General features: G+C 39.2%; 1 protein-coding gene across 1 annotated transcript in view; it reads left to right on the top strand.

The window, feature by feature from the left end:
- Positions 1-3,551: 3,551 nt before the first annotated feature.
- The window catches only part of LOC131395072 (fatty acid desaturase 2-like protein FADS2B), a 33,155-nt gene continuing 15,688 nt past the window's right edge, over positions 3,552-21,018 (top strand). The window contains exons 1-4 of the mRNA XM_058526877.1: positions 3,552-3,956; positions 12,985-13,095; positions 15,689-15,886; positions 17,790-17,891. Of these exons, the coding sequence (XP_058382860.1) occupies positions 3,630-3,956; positions 12,985-13,095; positions 15,689-15,886; positions 17,790-17,891 (738 nt within the window). The 5' untranslated portion in view covers positions 3,552-3,629. The remainder of the gene's footprint in view (positions 3,957-12,984; positions 13,096-15,688; positions 15,887-17,789; positions 17,892-21,018) is intronic.

The following is a 21,018-nucleotide window of genomic DNA, read 5'->3' as shown; positions in this document are numbered from 1 at the left end:
GGAGTAAAAGAAGAGAGAGGGTGAGGTGAAGAACGAGAGAAGAAAAAGGCGAGAAATAGGAGAGAAGAAGAATCAGGACTTCAGTTGTGTGATGGAGTCTGTTTCAATAAATTATGATGTTACAACAATATTTCCCACACACTTGACCCAGGCATCCACAGTGGATATGTAGGAAGGGTGTGTAAATACCTCTAAATGTGGCCTCCAAGTCCTCGAGGCCAAATGACATTGTGCAAGCTTCATCAGACCTAGAGACCATGAGCCAAGTGTCTCATGAAACCACAGTATCTTCCAAAATTGAGATGAGTCTATACTGGATATTGCTAAACAGGAATCAAAATTGCCATGAAGTTTTAAAATAAAACTGAATTAACTAGTCATTTGAAGCTACTTGAAGCATGACCACCAGCGCATGCATTTATTTTCCGTGAATATGAGAGGGTTTTTAGGAAAAAATTTTTAAGAGGCCATCTCCATCCCACCACTTTTGAGCAATCTAATCCCTGGCACAATATTTAATCTCTCTCTGAACCTGATTTCCCCTGCCTAAGAAATGGAGCTAATAACACTAATCATACACCTCTATCGTGAGAATTAAATTAAACGAAGGAAGGAAATATGACGGATGCATGCAAATGCTTGACAAATGTCTCTTCTCTTCACTCTTTCTTTCTACACATGAAGTACCTGAGAGATCGCTAAAGGTCACTGGCAAGCCTGAAACTCGGTCCCATCAGCCTGGTTGTTCATTCATGTATTTATTCACTTATTTAACAAATATTTCATGAGGACCTAATCCTAGACCAGACTCGACAAATAGAGTGATGAAATAAACAGGCAAAATCACTGCCCTCCTGGACCTTAGAATTTAATTTCCCGCTCTATCCTCTAGCCATTCTCATCTGTTCTTTGACTAGTTGAAGACAAAACATCTTGGCTGTTCATGTTTACCTTTTCCTTTCCATTTCTCCATTCTCTCCATGAGATAAGGCAGTAGCTTAGAGACCCCAAGAGTAAGTGATCATGATGAGTCTAAATATGAGGCCGTGCTGCCCCACTTGAATCCTGCTCATGGCAGGGCCAGCCAATCACACACTATCAGGAGACCAGGCTCCTGGGCCTACAGAACAATGGTCATTTAAATGACAACATTTCCTTAAAAAACAAATAAAATGAAATGAGGCCCAGGGAGCTGAAAGAATAACTATCAGATACAGGTAACAACATTCCTGAGCAATAAATGAAACGTGTACAATAATAATAATAGTGTGTGGTACATCTAGTGAGTAACTCCAGGTATTAGGTGTTAGACTAGATTCTTGCCGTATATAATATAATTTAATGCTCTCTGCAAATTTATGAGTATAGTTTTTGTTCACTTCGTTTTATAGAATAAGATAGCTGACATACAGAGATAATAAGAATCTGAGCAAGAATACTCAGCTTAGGTATTTGTGGCTAAGTTTGTGATGTTTCCATTATTGTAAACAGCCCCCCGTCCTGCAGAATATAACAAGTACAAATGTTTTAAAGGAATGAGTAGGTATATTTATAGCTTAATGTCCAAGCAGGCACAGACAGGAAACTAACAATTTCAGAGCCCCTGCTATGTACCAAGTATTTCCAATGGTAATACCAATGGAAGGATGTGAAGGTCTTTAGCTATCTTCCTCAACACACACACACACACACACACACACACACACACGCACGCACTTTCTACCAGTGTGTCTGTATTGTCTGAGAAGGCAAAATGACACTATCGCAAGATTACATAAAGTGCCAACTCTTCTGGACAAGCCCCTTACCTGCCCCAATAAATTTCTAACCAGAGTGTTGCCCTCAAACTTCACTTACACTGAAATTCTGGAGCTATCTTGAACTTATGTTTAACATACCAATTGTACCAAATGTATATATGTTGGATTTGTGAGACTCCCATACAGAAACTACTGAGGGTTTCTGTAAATACCAAAGCACTTACATTCATTTAATGTAATCCTGAGAATTGTGCTTATTCTTTTACTGTACAGATAGGAAAACAAAAGCCCAAAGAAGTAAGGTAATTTGCATGATGTTCTACAGCTAATATATGGTAGAGCTGAAATACGACCCCAGAACCACCTAGCTCCAAAATCCATGCTTTTTCTTTCTTTCTTTGTTTCTCTATTTTATTTAAATAACCCTGCTTTTTCTAAATTATATAATAACATGTATACATTTGTAGAATATTTGGAAAATATCGTAGAGAATGAAGAAGAAAATCACTTCAATAGTACTGTAATCTAAAGACAACTAATACCAACATTTTTCCTTCTAATCATATACTATTCAGTAAATAGAATATTATTGACAAATTTTTTCACGTTATATTGCAAACATGAGTCTACGCCATTAAAAATGCTATAACAACTCCTTTTTAATGGTTATATAATATTCAAAATGTACATAATAAATCAGCCTTCTTCCTTATTATTTGACATGTAAGCCATTTCTGATTTTTTACAATTAAAAATAACACTGGAAGAAAACTGTTACTACATGAATCTTGGGCTGAGTTACTGATGATTTACTTGGGACTAATTCCCAAATGTGAGAATAGGATTTTTCTATTATTTCATGCTGCCTCTTTTCTTAAAATTAAGAACCACCCCCACCACCTCCACCAAATGACCCTGTAATCTCTTCTTCTGCCTCCTTTCTAACCACTGAATCAAGTTATTAATACACGCATATGACTAGACCCTACGTTTGGAGAATAGAGTAGAAAGAGTTTGGGATTTGGAATCAGAAAATATGAATTCGTGCACCTGTTTACTTCTCACTGACAGGATGACTCTGGCACTTATCTGAGGCCTTCAGCCTGTTTTCTCACCTGGAAAATGGGACACCAATAGCACCTCCCTGAAAAGATCGATGTGAGAATTAAATAAGATAAAGCATGTGACAGGTGCTGTGTAAATCATCATGTGTTCCAGCAAATGTCAGTTGCTGTTATCTTTAGGCATGTTGATAGGTTTCATCGGCTTTCAAAGGGAGAGAGAAGAGAAAAACTGGTTTATCAGTGATTTTCTTTTTTGGTAAACCTAAACCTTTCTTTGAAAATATGTTGTAAAAACAGCTTAAAAACCCTCACATGTTGAATTAACTGATCTAGATGTCCTCATTCACACACACCTCAGAGAGCTGGTGAACCCTAACCAGAATGATGTGAATCAGGGGAGTCATGTGACCCAAGCCTAGCCCCTCCTCTCTGGGACACGCCACAGAATTCACCCTGACTGCCATTGGCCCCCAGCTCTACAATAAAAGACGTTTACTGGTGAAGGAGGATGCTGCTATGAGATCAGCCAGGAGGGAGAGGAGAAGTGAGGAGAGAAAAGTCATCTAACCTCCCAGGAAAAAAGGTGGCCCAGCCTCCATCAGGGCAGAAAAGATTCAGGACAGACAGAGAAGTTACAGGCTGGATAAACACTTCCAGGTTTGCGAGGAGACAACTAAGCTACAAGGTTTTGTGTTCGGGCATTATACTGCAGTGAAAGAAAAGGAGAGGAAAGGGTCATTTGATAAGCCACTCAGAGGTGAGAATTAGACATTTCAGGAGTCAACCCAGAAATCCCAGGGCTTCAATGATGATGAAGTTTGAAGAAAAACATGAGGGCAGTGAGCGCTTTGTAGGAAAGAGTCAGCCCTACCTAGGTGAGAAGCATCAGGCAAACTGGAAACCAGGAGCAAATGGGAAAGCCGAGGCTTCTGTAAAGCAGGAGGCAAATGGCAATTGTGACATGCCCAGGCAAAGCCTCAACACATACAGCTGGCAGGAGATCCAGAAACACAATCAGAAGGCAGACCAGTGGCTGGTGATCAATCGCAAGGTCTACGATGTTACTGCCTGGGCCAACAGGCATCCAGGTGGGCGCCGAGTCCTCAACCACTGTGCTGGGGAAGATGCCACGGTAAGGAACTCAAAGCTCTACCTCTCTCTCTTCTAGCCACTGATGGCTGGGACCTTGGTTCTCTTCCCAAAAATATTTCAAGAATGTGTTCAAGCTCCATAATCGCTCCTCTCCTCCCAAACCAAGTTTTTAAGATTCTTATTCAGCAAGAATTTGGAAGCAAATTAAGCCTCACAGTCTAGCTGTTATCTTCACCAGGTTTGGGATGAACTCAGACCTTGACAGGGGATACTATGTTTGTGTGTTCTGGGTTTTGTTTTGTTCTTGGTCTTTTGTTTTGTTTTCAAATGGAGTCACTCTCATGTAAGAAGAAAGTTACAAGGTAAATAAAATAAGTGAGTAAAATCCGGAAAGGTATGTCTGCACACAGGTAGGAATTTGTCAGACTCTTATAATTGGAGTATCTAAAGAAAAACAGCAATTCCTAAGTTAGGCATCAAACTGTTGTTAATAACAATGATGAAAACCTACAATGACATAGGCTTTTAGAGTTTGCAGAGCTCTCTTGCATCCTGTAGCTCATTGAGTGTGATACAGGTAATAATACAACCCACTTCCACAGAAGAAGAAATTAAAATCAGAGAGGTTAAATGACTGGCCCGTGGTCACCCAGCAGCAGAACTCAGATTCAAAACTTTTATCTTTCTTAAATTCTACTCTTTCCACTTTTCTTCACTGCTTCTCTTCTCTACCCTCCCCCACCAAAATGGCTAAGTAAGAAAAAGAAAACTGTAACATTTACGGGATGCCTAGAATACCCTAGACATGTTAAAATGAATCACCTCACTTAAAGCTCACCATGAGGAAGGTGAATATTATCTCCATATTACACACGAGAAAATTAGTGTTGGAAGAAGCAAATAATGTATCACAGAGCCAGCAGGTGATAGTGCCACAATTTGAAATCGGGTAGGTTTTTGACCATAAAGGCTTTTATAACTGAGATCTTAAAAATTAAAATTGCCTTTTAATATTTGATAGAGAGATCTCTCAAACCCTTAAATGCATTTAGGAAGCCCTTCTAAAGTATTTTATAGGGAAGTTTCTTTTATCCCAATTAGAAATTTTATTCTATACATTGTACAGATAAAGAAACAGTGAATAAGAAGAGCTAAATAAGTCACCCAAGATCAGAAAATTAATATGTGGTGGAGCAGACATTTAAAGCCAAACTTTTCTTGCTTTGTTGCCTTTGTTGTTTTCACTGTTTAGTATTTAAATTCTCCAACTGGTTTGAAAACATTGATTCACTAAGCACCACTCTGTATATGGTACTGTGCTAATAATAACAGAATAAGCAAGCAACTGGAAACTTTGCAAAGTAACCAAGTTTTTTCTTTTGATACTATCAACGTGTTTTTCTCCTAATTTCTCATCTCCCTTCTCTGACCGGGTTCCTCTTCTACTAACTTCCTGTCTTGATTGTGCAGTGAGATGAATTCCTTTATGAACATACCCTGCTACATTCTCACCACTTGTGTCTGACCTGATATTTGTTAAACAAATTTCAACCTTTTCTTGGGAAAATGAGCATGAGCTTGTAGCAAGGGATGGGAGTATTGTGTGTGTCAGGAAGATACCTGCTGTGTAGGAATCCAGGGAACTGAGGGTAGAAGCAGCAAGGTGGAAAGAGTTTGTGCACAAATAACAGGAGAGAGATGAACAGAAATAAAAAGAAAAAAATACTACAGATCCCTATCTAGTGCAGCCCCTCATTCCCACAACTCAGAGATAACGTGGATAATGCTTTTCTAACACAAGTCAGAGAATTAGCTCAGAGGATATGTTGGCAGAGACACAGACCTTCAACCACCATGAAAATAACTCATAGACTCACTCCTCTTGAGGCAGCTCCGGTGATAAATCTGTAATTTTATGATGACTTTTATCTCCCAGAAGTTAGGAAAAGATCGTGGTTCTGCATCCAAGATTAGCCAACAAGAAGGAATTGATTAACAAAATAGCAATCATCAGAACCTTAGGGAAAAATATCCATGCCATCTTAGGATTCGTATTTTTAGAAGGAAAATTCTCAGCATGGTCGGCCGTATACCTTAGACTTTAGGAAAGTAAACCCAATAGTGACCAGAGAAAATGTGTTCCAAAGGAAAATGGCTCAAGAAGAATGGGAAGGTGCCAGGAGAATTGTGACAGCCACCATACTCCATGGCTACTCAGAGTATGGGGAGCCAGAGCTTGAGAATCCGTTATGTGAACCTGGGAAACTTATTGAAATGCTCTGAACCTCAGCTTCATCATCTGCAAAATGGGAATGACTTACCTATCTAACTGGTTTATGGTAAATAAAACTAATGCTTACAAAGTGCTTAACACAATGTCAGACACTTAATAAAGCTTTATTAAATTGTAGTTATTGTTATTCATACCACTGGCATTCATCACCTCAGAGATGTGATTTAACTTCTTGTTTACCACCAGCTTAGAAATCTGATTATATTTGATGACATCTGATTGGGAATAGAGGAGTCCATGAGGGATGGAGAAGCATCATGCTTTCTAGTGAAGGGTAGCAGAACATAAAGTCAGAGGACCTGAGGTCCAATGCTTACTCTACAACTTAAGATGTGTTTACAGGTTGCGCCGTGAAAGGCAAATATGGACCAAAGTATGGTCTCTGTGTGCCAGCCCTGGACCCATGGTTGCACTTGCCCGGAAGGGGCACCCTTTTCTTATTTCCACAGAAACTATTCTCCAAGCCTCCATCCTCATAAAAGGTAAAAAATGGTACCTAAGTAGTCTGTCCCATAGGGTCATTATTTCATTCACTCATGTAGTCAGCCATTCTAAAACCCTTGTTAGGGTTCCAGCCTATCGATTAAGAATACTTGTTTGGGAATAAAACAGGTCTGGTTGCATCTGGGCTCCAGCGCTTACTAGGAATGTCCTGAGGAGGTTGCTGAAGCTCTTGGAGCCTTGGATCCCTTATGTGGAAAGTGGGAATAATCATACCTTCATCTTAGAATTGTTGTAACAGTCAGTGGATATAAAATAAAGTGCTCCCTGTGGTGCTTGGCCCAGATTAAATACTCAAAAGATGCAGCTCTTGTGTTTTATTATTACTTACTTCCCCTGAGATGAATTGGAATCTTCTCCAAAGAACTTTACTGAGAAAAATAAGTCCATAAAACAAAAATGGCACATCAGCTCCTATTATTGCACATGTGAGTTATCTGATTGTTTTCAAACTATATGATGTAAAACTAATGACACATTGCTAATAACTAGACTCTAGGCGAGGCCTACCCACCTGGAAGTGCTCACTCCAGGAAAGCCAGAAACAACCTATTAGTCCAAGAACTGATTAGATTGATCACAATATATCCATAAGATGGGCTATGTTGCAATCAAGAAAATGAAGATTACACTGCATTTGATGACAGGAAATGCACATGAGTAGTTAGCCACAAGATTTTTTTTCCCAGATATACTGGAACTTAAGCAAAGTTTATTTTTTATAAAGTACAATATTATAACATATACACAACAATTGCAGTTTTGTTTGAGTCACTTGCATACATATTTCTTTTGCCTTTAAATTATTTTATTGACGTCACATTGGCTTGTTATATTATGTAAATTTCAGGTGTACATTATTGTATTTCAGTTTCTGTGTGGACTGAATCATGTTCACCACCAGTAGATAAGGACAGCAGGTAGGTGGTTACAAGAGGTGAAGGGGTGGGGGGAGGGTGGAAGGGATAAAGGAGCACATGTGTAAAATAGTGAGAAGTTTGTTTTTTTTGTTAACTCTTTTTTCTTTTTTTTGTTGAGGAAGATTAGCCCTGAGCGAACATCCGTTGCCAATCCTCCTCTTTTTGCTGAGGTAGATTGGCCTTGGGCTAACACCCATGCCCAACTTTGTCTTAGCCCAATATTGGCAAATATTATGGACTCGGTTAATGTCAGTGACTGCCATGGCCTGAGGATGAGAAGTGGAGGAGGAGGAGGAGAAGATGAATGGAGGGGAGAGAAAGGAAAGAAAAGTGGAGGAGAGGGAGAAAGGATCTTGGATCCTGAGCTCAGGAATCTGCATCTTACCCTCACTGTATGTTTTCCTCTCCTTCTGCCACACATGACGCTTCTCTAGCACAGCATCCCTTCCCACCCAAAATGGTGACAACAAAATCCACCCAGGTTTATAGCTGTTAGTGAAAGGAAATTAATAATCAGTGCTAATTACGTCTCCTCAGGGTTGTCAAAATGTCTTAATTAATCCAATTCTCATTTTAACGACTATTCAGGTTGAAAAATAGGTAGGGGAGTAGAGAGAGAAATGCCAAAGTGCGGACAGGTGGAAATGGGCCATGAGGAGATGCTGCTTTTCTGAAAGCCCAGCGAGGCAGTTAAGTGAAGGATGAAATCAAGAAGAGTCCTTCAAAAGGAAGGAAGGAGTCCAGGGAACATGTTGAAGGCCTAAACAAGGCATTGAGAACAGGAATAGAGAAGAGAGGATAAGTGTTAAGGATATCTAGGAAACATAATTTATAATATTGGATAAGTGACTCGATGAGTAAACAGGATGAAGGAGTTTAAACTAACTTTTGGATATCAGGCTTCGATAACGGGGTGGTGATATCCATTACAGGATACAGGAGCCAGGACGATGAGCAGGTTTGGAAGGGAGAGTGGACAGAGAGAGTTTAGGCTGAAGCTCAGCTGAAAGTATTATAGGAAAAAAATCTCAGTATGAGGATGAGCTTTCAAATGGTGAAACTTCCCAAAGAATAGAATGAATTGCAGTGGAAAAATAACCCTCTGCTTCTCCCTGTGGGTGAAGGGGAATCTGAGTGACTTCATGTGAACATTCTCCACTCCAAAGCTGCTCTCTCCCAGGACAAGGGCAAAGACTGCATGTTCCCCACAAATGGGCCCGTTCACAACTCATGCTCTACCCAAAACATGAGAAGACTTGTTGTAGCCATTGTCTTGGAGCAGATGAGATCTGAGAAGTGTGAGCAGAAGAGAAATTACCCAAAGATGTGGGAATCGGTATCTATGATTGGGTATTGAATATACTAGTGAGCTTTCTTGAGGTGAGTAAATCAAGGGCTATGTTCCAGTTATGTTGTTTTGTGACTATATACATATATTCACTATTGATGATTTCTTTCCTGTAATTTGGGAAATTTCAACCCACCTCAGATGAACTGCTAAAAAATAATAATATTAAAATGTGGTCATTTATTGATGTCTGATTCCAAATCACAAGCTCTAAAGCACTATGCTGGATCCTCAGTAAGGTTTTAGAATGACTGAATAAATGAATGAAGGAATTAATGAACCCATAGAGTAGACTGGGTATTGTTATCTACATTTAGAAAAAAGAGAGAGGCTTGAGAAATTAAGTAATTTTACCAGTTTAAAACAGCCTTCTTGCCTGCTGCCCTATACTTTGCCTTCGTGTGATTTAGGAAGGCACATTCTGGGTGGTTGCAGCTAAAGATTTGGCAAACAGAATGCCCACTGGATTTCAGCTCATACACACCATATTGGCTGGGTACCTTCAGCCTGGACACAACTTCTATACAGTTCTTAAAAAAGTTGTAAAGGCAGGTTTTTTTCTCAGGCCTTCTGATGTTACATACTTTTCTCTTGCATGAGGGACCGTACTGCTTTTACAGCAAAGAAAATATCTCCATCCCCCGTTAAACAACAGCAAAACTTTAGCAGGATTTTCAAGATATTTGTGAAAGCAAAGTAATAATCACAACAGTCCTGTGTTGATGCACTTATGGAAATAATCAGTTTTGAGATAAGCTATGATATGAACTTATAAATGAGTTAAGGATTAGAGACGCTGTTTAGAAGGGAATCAGAAGGCTAACAGATGAAAATGGGAGGTGCTAAAGTAGCAAAAAGGTCAGAAAATAGAGATGCTGAGGATAGGGGGGAGATGGTGATACTTAAGATCTCTTTCCTCTGAGCTCAACACTTTGATGATCCCAAGTTTCTCCTTGACCAGAAAGCCCCTATTCATCTGTTCACTTACCCTTTCTCTTATCCATTAATCACATGCCGTATTCCAGGCACAAAGATAGACAGTAGGTATAATTTAATCACTAGTGCATGGTCCTAGTCTTCAAAAAACTCAAAGAATACTAGAGAAGGGGATGGATATACATATTCATTGCAACATAATTTGAAAAGTGCTAGGAACAAACTGTAATGGGAGCCCAGACAAGATCATGGAAAGCTTTCCTGAGTGACTTGGGAGAGGCAATATTTCATCTGGATCTTGAAGGGTGAGGAGGAGCTTTTATGTAGAAAAAGTGGAGAAAGGCAGTGAAGGCAAATGGAACAGTATGTGCAAAGCTTCAGAACCATAGAGGGACATGGAATGTTTATTGAATGGGGAGAGTTCCAGTGGACAAGATGGTGCATGAGATAAAAGGTAAGCCTGGAGAGGTAGGTTGGAGCCAGAAGCAAAGTGATTCACGTAATTAAAACCTAAGGTGAACAGACACTATTACTATCTGTCCAGCAGATACATACTGATTTTAACATCATGCCAAAACTATCTGCCACCACTCCTCTCTTGAGAGGCCTTTCAGAATAAGAATTATCCATGTGAAGGCTGGAATGGACCTTTACAGCTTCATAGCTTTTAGAATCACATGGCCGTGAGTTGAAATCCTTGCTCTACCATTTACTGTGGCTTTTGGGGCCAGATATTTCTTCACTCTGAAACATAATGTCTTTATCGGTGCAGCAAAGCGATGGAACCTCACAAAACTAAGGTAATGATTATGACTCGGCCCATAGAGTGCCTTGTACATAGGATACACTCAATAAATGTGGGCACTTTCCCTTCTCCTTCCTTCAGCAGGAATATACTTGCCCAAGAATGTTAAGAGAACCCATTTTTGTGGGTCTTTCAAGGAGATTTCACAACCCACGCAGTATCCTGACTCTATTAGGAAATTCTTAAAATCGAATATTCTAAGACTACCTAAATTCCTTTGTTGTACTACCCATTCAATACAGTGAAAAGAGTTCCACATAGCAAGTCAATGCCTGCTATTCTGGAAACTCTGTAGGTCTTCAGTATAGGTTGTTGTAGTGATGATCTGTGAATCTTGTTGGGGATCAGAAGAAACAATGAACCCAGAAGAATATTACTGTAATCACACTGTTCCAGGACTCTGGATTATTGACCAGAGTAGGATGAAATTGCAATAGCTTACCTTTCCTCTACACTCTGATCTTGATCCATCAGATCTGGTCTGATGGATTTTCCATTCTAATCTGCTCCAAAACAACAAGGAGAACATGATTGTTCAGTATGGATCACCCTATAATTCTTTAGTCACCTTCTTAATCACTGACTGACTCTCTTCCAGGTTAGGGAAACTAAGCGTTAGAATTGTACAATGTGATAATTTAAAAACACCTTTGAAATTATGTACAGTTCCATGTTTCCCAAAGATGTCAGAAGAAGTATGCAGAAGCAGAATGGACTGTAGAGCCTGGACTGGTTCTAGCAGATACAAAGCCCTTTTTACTTCATTGAATCTAAAGACCATTAGGTGAAGTGAGTTTGAAGACTGATATTGCACCCCTATAATTAACCTTGTTCAGTATATAAGCACCTTCTAATAAGTAGGCTCCGATGTAATTCTTGGATATATCTAAAGTTGCCATAGGATTTGAAGATGGAGGTTTCATTATATTCACTAATTCAGAGCCCACTGCACATTAGGTGTTGGGGTACAGGAATAAAATCTCTGAACTGCTGTATTTAAGAGAAGGTAGGTAGTGAATTCTTATCACTAGAGGTATAAATATAAGAAAGGTCACTGCCATATATTGAGAATTTACTATGTGCCAATCGGATTCTAATTAATTCACTTAATCCTTACAGTAAATTTATGAATTGAGTTGGTATAATCATCAACCCCATGTAGGAGAAAAGAATAAAGAAGCATGGACAGGTCAAGTGACTTATACAGGTTTACACAGCTAGTAAGTGGCAAAGCCAGAATTTAGATGTAGGAAGGCTACTCCAGGGTCTACTTCCTTAGCACTATGCAACACCAGCACTCCAGATTAATGTGTATGTCTTCCATGTATTCAAGATAGAACCGTGGTTATATTACATTTTTAATCACTCCCATCCCCAATATCGTATAGCACAAAGTCCAGCATCTTTCTCTTGGAGAATCCTCCTTCCCAAAATCTGTTTAAATCCCTAGGTGGGAAGAGAATATCTCTTCCTTCCAAATATAAGCAGGATATAGGACTACCAATGCTTCTCACAGCCACTTAAAGTTGTTAATTAACGTGGGACCTGAGATGGAAAATACAAATGATCAACTCTATTCTGTGTCTGGCTGTCACAATCCCCAGCAGACACCGCCCTGGTGCTCTTGAAGCAGAGTGATGAGACTCCTTCAGTGACAAACTTAGCCACGAGTGTGCTACTTTGGACCACCCAGAGCTAAAGGGCTGTGCTCCCCTTCTCTCTTATGCATCTGTCTTAAGCTACTATCATCAACTTTAACCTGTCTGTCTTCAGAACTTAATTCAAGAGTCTCATTACCCTGGACCTTGGCCAAGAAGCAAGAGGGAGACTTTGGTGGGAGACAGGATTTGCAGAAGCAGCCTTGGTTACTGCATGCCTCGGAAAAGGGGAGCAGCTTCCACACTAAGCCTGATGTTGGATGTTCAAGATTCATCATGGCCCATTAACTTAAGCCAACTCTTTCTTCTGCTGCTCAGTAAAATAAGCAGCAATCTCTTCTAATGCTTGGCAATAGCCTGGCTACGCTGGAGTTGCCTAGTGAAGCAGTGCATTCAGTAAGTCACTCTTCCAGCGTGAGCTTTTTCAGAGGGTGTTCACAAAGGTAATTTTGATCAACTTGAAGCATCAACCTGGAGGTAGGAGTGAATTCTCTATAACAGAGTTAGTGCTGGTTCCCAAGACGGGCACAGGATGAGGTAGGTAAGAAGATTATTTGTAATTAAGCAAGTCTCCTTTAAGCCTCTAATAATTCTTTCTGCTTTACAGGATGTCTTCAGAGCCGTGCACCCAAACCTTGACATTGTGCAATTGTACCTTAAGCCACTGCTCATCGGAGAGCTTGCCCCAGGAGAGCCCAGCCAGGAGAGAAACAAAAATGTAAGTGAGGTCTAAGAACACAAGAGCATGTGTAGCCTATAATGTTTTTCCTATGATTGCTTGTACTTATAGGTTGATGTCTATATCTATGTTCCCTGTGAAACTAAGCCCATGAGAGCAAAGAATAGGTCTATTTTGCTTATGTCTGTGTCCTCAGGATCTACCTGCACAAGATCAGACATGCATTAAGAACTCTATAAATAGCTGTTAAATGAAAGATGTGAATATCTCAACTACAGCCCTCTATACATTTGGGAAAATTATACTTCAAGGAGAATAAATTACTTTCTGCAAGTCCCAAAGCTGATGTGTCAAAGTCCTGGAATTCCAAGTCATGTATTTGTGGCCCAATTCCTTAAGTATTCTCAGGGCAGGGTGCCACTCTTTCTTTCTCTAACAATTTAGATACCTGAAATACTGTCTCCCGAAGGATAGGGTCTATAAAAGACTAAAAATTCACCAGGATAGTTTTACATTAAGTTTAAAGGGATTTCAACTACTATTGAACGTTTCATTGTTTGCCATGTATTTTTTTTAAACAGGTTACATTTGTACAATTCTTTTGAAATGATTTTTACAAACTGCTGATTCATATATCACTGAGAGGCAGATAGAATCAAGATAATATTTCTGCTTTAAGAAATGAGGAAACATACTCACAGGACAGGAGGAATCTGAGGCCACAGCACTGGTTACGTGCAGAACTGAGATCAACACTCAGGCTTGCTCCGTAGGTCCACGTGCATCGTGTGCATCCTGCAATGTTGTGTGTCAGGAAGCACAGCTCTGTATTTGAAAGAATGGGATCTTGGGTTGACAGTCTAGACTCACAACCCAGCCCTGCCACAAGTTGTATGAGTTTAAGCCAGTTACCAAACCTTTCTGTGGTTCAGTTTCTCTCTGTATAATAGAGCAAGAACAATAGCATCAACCTCATAAGAATTATTGTGAGATTATTGAAAGAGTTAAAGACATTTCAAGCATAGTATCGGAACAGAGGAAATGCTAAATAAATTTTAGGTACTATCAATAATGTGAACTCCATGGTCACACTAGTAATATGTCCCCATCATTTAGGCCAGGAAACTCCAGATTTAAAAGGGAAGATGATGCAATGCGTAATTATTTGTCCTAAAAATTTACTCTAAGGAAAAGTAAATCCCACAAAGACTGAGAGTTAAGAGATAATCATTCATTGTCAAAATGAGTGTTGTTTTCTGGCTGTTAAAGTCTTCCATAAATTTTCTTTAGTATATCTGTATGTGTGTATATATATATGTATATATATATACATTTAAATATGTATAAATATATGTGTGTATATATGTATATACTCTATATATATAGATACATATACAATATATATATTGATACTCTCTCTATATATAGATACATATAGAATATACATATCTACATTGGATATAGTTACATATACTATATATATATTGATACTTTCTCTATATATAGATACATGTAAATACAATTTCTATTTGAGCACTAAACTGGGTATCAGGAAGTATAGGTTTAAGTCCAGCATCTGTCACTGTCTTGCTGATGATTTCATACCTGTCGCTTTTCTGGGCTTTGGTGACCCTTTGCTCTTTTTACAATAAAGGGGTTGGAAAATATGATCAGGCTGGGAGGCACTCTAGAGTTGACCTCTTAAAATTATCTATGGCTATCAGAATTCCAGGGTTGATGGGGACTTGAGAGATGAGCCCATCCAGACTTTTCCCAGAAGTGAATACTTAAAATGTTGCATCAATAAAGTTTTAATAAAATTTTTGGCTTCTAGAACTATGTTCATAGCTCTTTCTTTTTTTATTTCAGATTTCTGCCCTTACTTACATCTGAACAATCCTGCTCTCTTTCTTATACCCTGGTCACTTTCTCAACTCTCCTGATTTTAAACCCATTATACTCATTAAGCTAAGAGAGATTTCTTCTCAGCCTTTGCAGTGACTCTCCACTATAATGTGGCAAGCTTGTAAACCAATGCAAGCCTTATACAGACACATACATGAATATACACACAGTACATGTACACAGGACAAGGACCCCACCAACCAGCAGGCACAAACTAATGTCACCAGAGATCATGTGTTGTTTCTGGAGATCCATATAAACAGCTGATGGCACTGAAAACACTTTTTGAACTTTACCACTAACTACAGTAATGCAGATCCATATAGACAACAGGGTTCTCGAAAACATAACCAGAGAAATCAACGTCTGATATAATACCGATGGTTTAAAAGATCACTATTAGACTTACGTCTCTCTTTACTGACCACCCCTCACTGAGAAAAAGAAACTAATACCAACTGAATTCCCTAACACTTTGAGGACAGTTTACAAGTCACTACACATCTTTCTCTACTCCAGAGGGAAAAACAATTCTCATAAACTCTTCAAAGGTTTGTTCACTGTTTATTCATTTTTAATTCTGCTCAATAAATTTATTAATGTGAAGAAATTTCTATTCATAAAATTAAGGCATTAATAAGTTAATAAACTATATTATTCATTATGTTAATTTGTCCTCCCTTACTCTTGAGGGAACTAATTCCTTGCTTGAATATTTATTTTGCAGTTCCAGTTGGTGGAGGATTTCCAAGAATTGCGGAGAAAGTTAGAGGCTATGAATATGTTCAGCACCAATCTGGGGTTCTTCTTCCTTCACCTCGCCCAGATCTTGATTTTGGAAGCCCTGGCCTGGCTAATGCTGCGGTATTTTGGCAGTGGTTGGCCTATTACAATATTTATTTCCTTTCTTCTCACAATTTCTCAGGTAAGCAGGTATCCTAAGCCCCGGGCAGGGGCTTCTGGGGAAGCCTCAGAATTTTTTCTTCTCTCTTTGGATTGGTGTCAGCTGCTCCCTGACACTTCTTGGCAAGCTGCTCATCAGTGACTCACGAAAGCAAGTTGCCAATCCTCACTGGGCCCCAGTTCTCTGGTCTGCAAAATGTGGATAAAAAAATTTTTCATGGAAATATTCTGAGGAGGGTGAAGCAAGTTAAGGTGTAAAACACCTAGGATATATGGTCAATATTTAGTTTGTGACAGTTGTTACTCTTTGCCCAATTTTACCCATACAACTTCAGTAACTGAAGTTCTGTTCTCAGCCAGGTAACATTCATTGTTATCTTTCATTCATTTACCAACCAACATTTATCAATGCATCAAACCACGAATTCTTCAAGAGTGGAGACTACACCTTATTATATGAGGATTAAGAATGTATGGATTTGCCATAAGTGACAAGCAGCAACTGACACATATCAGGGCATTTGATAAATCCTTGTTGAATAAAGTATGAATCTCTGAGCATGGCCTTCTGTGAACATGATACTGTGTTGTAGACATAAAGACAAATGCATCTGGTCCCTGCCCTTGGAAAGTGAGTCATCCACTGGAGGAGACTGTCATTCAAATATCTAAATGTACTGTAAGACAGAATGACACTGATGCTGAGGAGAGGAACAAGCATGCACTGTTGGAGCAGAAAGAAGCATTTAATTCTAATTGGAAGAGTTGGGGAAGGTTTTATGAGAATTAACATCACTGTTAATTCTCGAATTTTATACGTTAATTTTTTTCTTGAAACGCTAACTTGCTTTATTCCTTAAAAAGCAACTTTTGGAAACAAGAAAGAAAACAAACGTTTGTTTGGTATTGAAGGGGAGGAAGACTATCCTCTACCCACTCTGGGTCCTTTCTGTCTGGGCTACAAATTAAATTGACATGAGATCGAATAGCAGGAGAAAATCAAACAAAGCTTTATAACATGTATACATGGGAGAGGCCCACTGGGTAACTGAGTATCTTGACAAAATGGCAGATGTGCTCTTTTTAAATAGATTCAGGTAAGGACAAAGGAGGATGTTGGGGGTGGGGGAAGTCAGCTAGGAGAGATTACCAGAAAGCACAGTAAACAAGAGTATGCAGATTTAAGTCCTCACCTTCATCACTGATAAGAGTTTCTAGAGATAAGGTCATCCCCCTTTCTTCCTGGTACAGAGAGGGAGATATCTGTACAAATGGAGATTTCCCTTATAAATGTAAATGTCTCTTACAAAGAATAACTTCTACTTTTACATGGAATGGGCATAGCAAGGACCCTCCCAGTCTATCCATACCTAGAGTCAAAGTCTTGTAGGCTGTTAGTGGGGGAGGAGGTCAAAGTTTCTTTCAGAGAAAATAATCAAGGTAAAGAGACACATTTTGAAGTAGCCAATTCTGATCTATCACAGTATTTAGCATAAGCCAGATGCTTTACATTTATTTAAGTTGTGTAACAGCTCCATGAGTAAGGTGTATTATCCCTGCTTCTCAGGTGAAGAACTGAGGTTCAGAGCTACTGATAATTTGCCAAGAGTCGTGCAACTCGTTAGTAGTGAAGAACAGTTTAGAACCCAAATCTGCCTGACCTCACAGCTATGCTCTTTCCACCCCGCACTGCAAGATTAGAGAGTGGTAAGGAGAGCATGCTAGGTTTAGAGAACCACCTTTACAAAAGTACAGAAGTGGGAAAGAACGCAACATGTGTGGGAAATAGAAAGTAAACTTAGCTTGAGGTCAGACGAGATTTCCCACTGTTCTTCTCAAATGGGCTCCTGAATCTACTAGCAGGCTAATTTATTAATTTATTATTGACTTCCCAATTTCTCTAACAAAAACTTTGTCTTTTGTAGGCTCAAAGTTCCTTTTTGCAGCATGACGCGGGCCATCTATCCATATTTAAGCAATCCAAGTGGAACCACCTGATGCACAAATTTGTGATGGGTCATCTCAAGGTACGGGATGTTCAGGAAGTACGATGAGATTCTTGAATGGCATTTCCTAAGGTAGTGGTTTCCAAGTTTTTTGACTGGGCACTTGTATCAACACAATATTTATACAACCCCACAAATAAATGTAAATATACTAGCAATGTAGATATTACGTATATACTAATATGTAACGTTATAATATATATGCTAAAATTAGAATTTTATGAGGAAAATATTTATTTTTCTTTAAGAAGTTTTACCCCAATAAACTATTTCACCCAATCCCTGGCACCACATTAAGGAATCACCTCACGAGAGAAGGATTGTGTCTTTAGGAATGAAGATGTATCCTGTAAAATCATGAGAGGGAATATTCTTAGAAGGGGTCTGGACATTTATCATTGGAAAACTAGGGGAATCCAGCAAGCCTGATTAGTTCTGGAAGGGTGGAGCTATGAAGAAATAAAGGAGAAAATGAAGGAAGATATATACAAGTGAAGAGAAAGAGAAAAAATGGGCAAGGTCAGATGGCTCTATTCAAGAGTCGAGGTTGCAATACCTAGACTACTGGAAAAACCAGGTGAGGATTATGGTAGTTGATCTTATTCTCCCGTGATTTAAGCTCCAATAGGGCAGGGACACTGTCCTATAGACAACTGCAATGCAGTACCTAGCAGAGTGTCTGGCACACAGTAGGCCTTCAATAAGTATTTGTTGAATGAATGAATAAAACAAGGTAACACTACAGGACTGCGCCAGAGTGGCTTCTACCCCCGGCTCTGATGATGCTCACTATGTGACCATGAGTAAGTCACATACTATCTCTGGCCCTCAATGTTCTCATCTCTAATATTAGGAATTAAATTGGATCTCTGCTTTTTCTATGACATTCTAGGACTTGGTGACTGTATACTCTGGCCCAGACAGGGGTGGAGTGGGGGATGAATACCTCTGAGCCTTCCAGTAAGCCAAATCCTTACATTCAATCCAGACTGTCTTAGGAAAACTCATAAGCACTGACTCAGAATATATTTGATTTTCCTTAATGTGCTGGTTTCATAGTGAATTGGAAGACTCTTTGAATCACCTAGTCTCATCTACCCTGTTTCCAGTTGAGCAAATTGAGGCTTAAATAGATTAAATAACACAGAGTTGGATCTAGATTCAGATTTGAAATATGTCTGTCCCTCAAATGGGTAGAATGGATAATATATTGTCATTTTATGTGAGAAGTTTCATTTAAGGAGAAAATAGATATATTCATGGTTATCTGGTTCCCTAGCCTCTAGTGACTTGAAAGTGGCCAACTAATAAGAGAGTGAAGGAAATGCTGGAGTCAGACCAACAGAACAGTGAGCAGAAACTACTGACAGCAAGTGATGAGGAAGGCAGACGGGAATTCACAGTAGACGAGAGCCTGCCAAGTGCCAGGTTCAGAACCAGCCCCTTTAGGCAATTGTCTCATATGATGCTCATGAGATGAGGGATTGTAGCACCCACATTTTACAGCCAAGACTGATGCTCAAAGGAGTTAATTAACTATTTAAGCCAATGTCCATACGCTGATGAGTGGGAGAAATCAGAGCACAGTATTAAATCGCCAGGCTCCAGAGCAGTCATTCTGGCTTCTCAATTCTGGTTGTCATTTACAGTCATTGGAAGAGCTTTTAGAAAACACTGCTGCCAGGGTACCACCTCTAGAGGTTCTGATTTAATACATCAGTGGTGGGTTCTGGACGTCAACACTGTTTTGAAGCTCCTCAGGTGATTCTAACCTGCAGCCAGGATTGCGACGTGTTGTTCTAATGACAGACCTGCTTTCTGTGGGAACTCAGCCACTAATTAGCTGGGTCACTTGCAAGAAGTTACTTAATGTCTATGAACCTCAGTTTCTTTAGCTCTACAATGGAGACAGATGATGGCTTCAACTCGATAGGGATGTTGTTAGGATTATATGTGTTATTCATGTGTTGTGCTGAACACAAAGCCTGACATATGGGAAATGCTCAATAACTGTTAGATGTTACCGCTACTAGGAACAATCTTTCCCTAATTAAAATGAGGACCCAGAATTATTCAGAAAAATGTTCAGTTGTGTTCTTTCTAAGAAGATAGGTAAGTAGACCATAAATCACAGCATCATTAAATTGGAAATATCTTAGAATCACCTAGTCGTCTTATCTACTCTTTTTGCAGTTGAGCAAACTGAAGCTTAAGTAGATTAAATAACACAGGGTTGGATCTGGATTCATATTAGAAATATGTCTGTCACTCAAAATGGTTAAAATGAATAATACATTGTCTTTATACGTGACAAGATTCATTTAACCAGAAAATTTCTGCAGGCACACTATTCTGCCCTCTATCCACCAGTGTTGGATAGATGAAGCATGTCTGGATTCACTCGGAAATCATTATCAAAGAAATAAAGCAGAGAGGGTTTCTTATGTCATTGTGAGATTCAGATAATGGACACTTCTAACCTCCCTCCCCTGTTCTGAGGAAGTCAGTGAGATTCATCTGCCCTAGAGATAATTGGCAGTTGTTTGGGACCAGTGTATAGAATATTTCAAATCAGCTCTACCCTTGCTGATGCTGTTTAAAAAAATCAGTTTTGCTACTGGTTCAAATTTGTACACAGCCCTATCTATACAAATTGTGTCTCTAGAAATAATTTTGCACTAGTTGAAATAAATATAACTTTAATGACTTGTGAACAGAATAAATAAATGGGAAATAGCTCTGAAAGCAAATCAAGTAAACTCTGCCTTTTGCAGACACAACCAGTAATTCGTGAGCAAAATTAATATAAGCTTCAGCTATGTGCAGGAGAGAAAATTACCTGTGGGAAGGAAAAGTGAGCAGGAGGAAGGTAACAAAGAAAATTAAGACATAAAGATCAATATCTCCACCTTATACATGCATCTCAATTGTAAATTCCAAAACTTGATTTCGTGTCAATTTACTCTCGCCCCAAAAAGGCACAGATATTGGGATTCTTTAGAATTTTCATTCACTAGTGGTCCAAAAATACGTGTTCTGATCTTTGCAATGTTTGCACAATAAAAGAGCCCTTCTGAAAATCAACTACAAAATATCATACATTTTGGACCTGTGTGCCATGTGAAAATCAAAATGGACTCCCTGTAGC

Source organism: Diceros bicornis, chromosome 31 (assembly GCF_020826845.1).
Source record: "Diceros bicornis minor isolate mBicDic1 chromosome 31, mDicBic1.mat.cur, whole genome shotgun sequence".
Lineage (NCBI taxonomy): Eukaryota > Metazoa > Chordata > Mammalia > Perissodactyla > Rhinocerotidae > Diceros > Diceros bicornis.
This window is presented reverse-complemented; position numbering and strand designations above follow the sequence as displayed.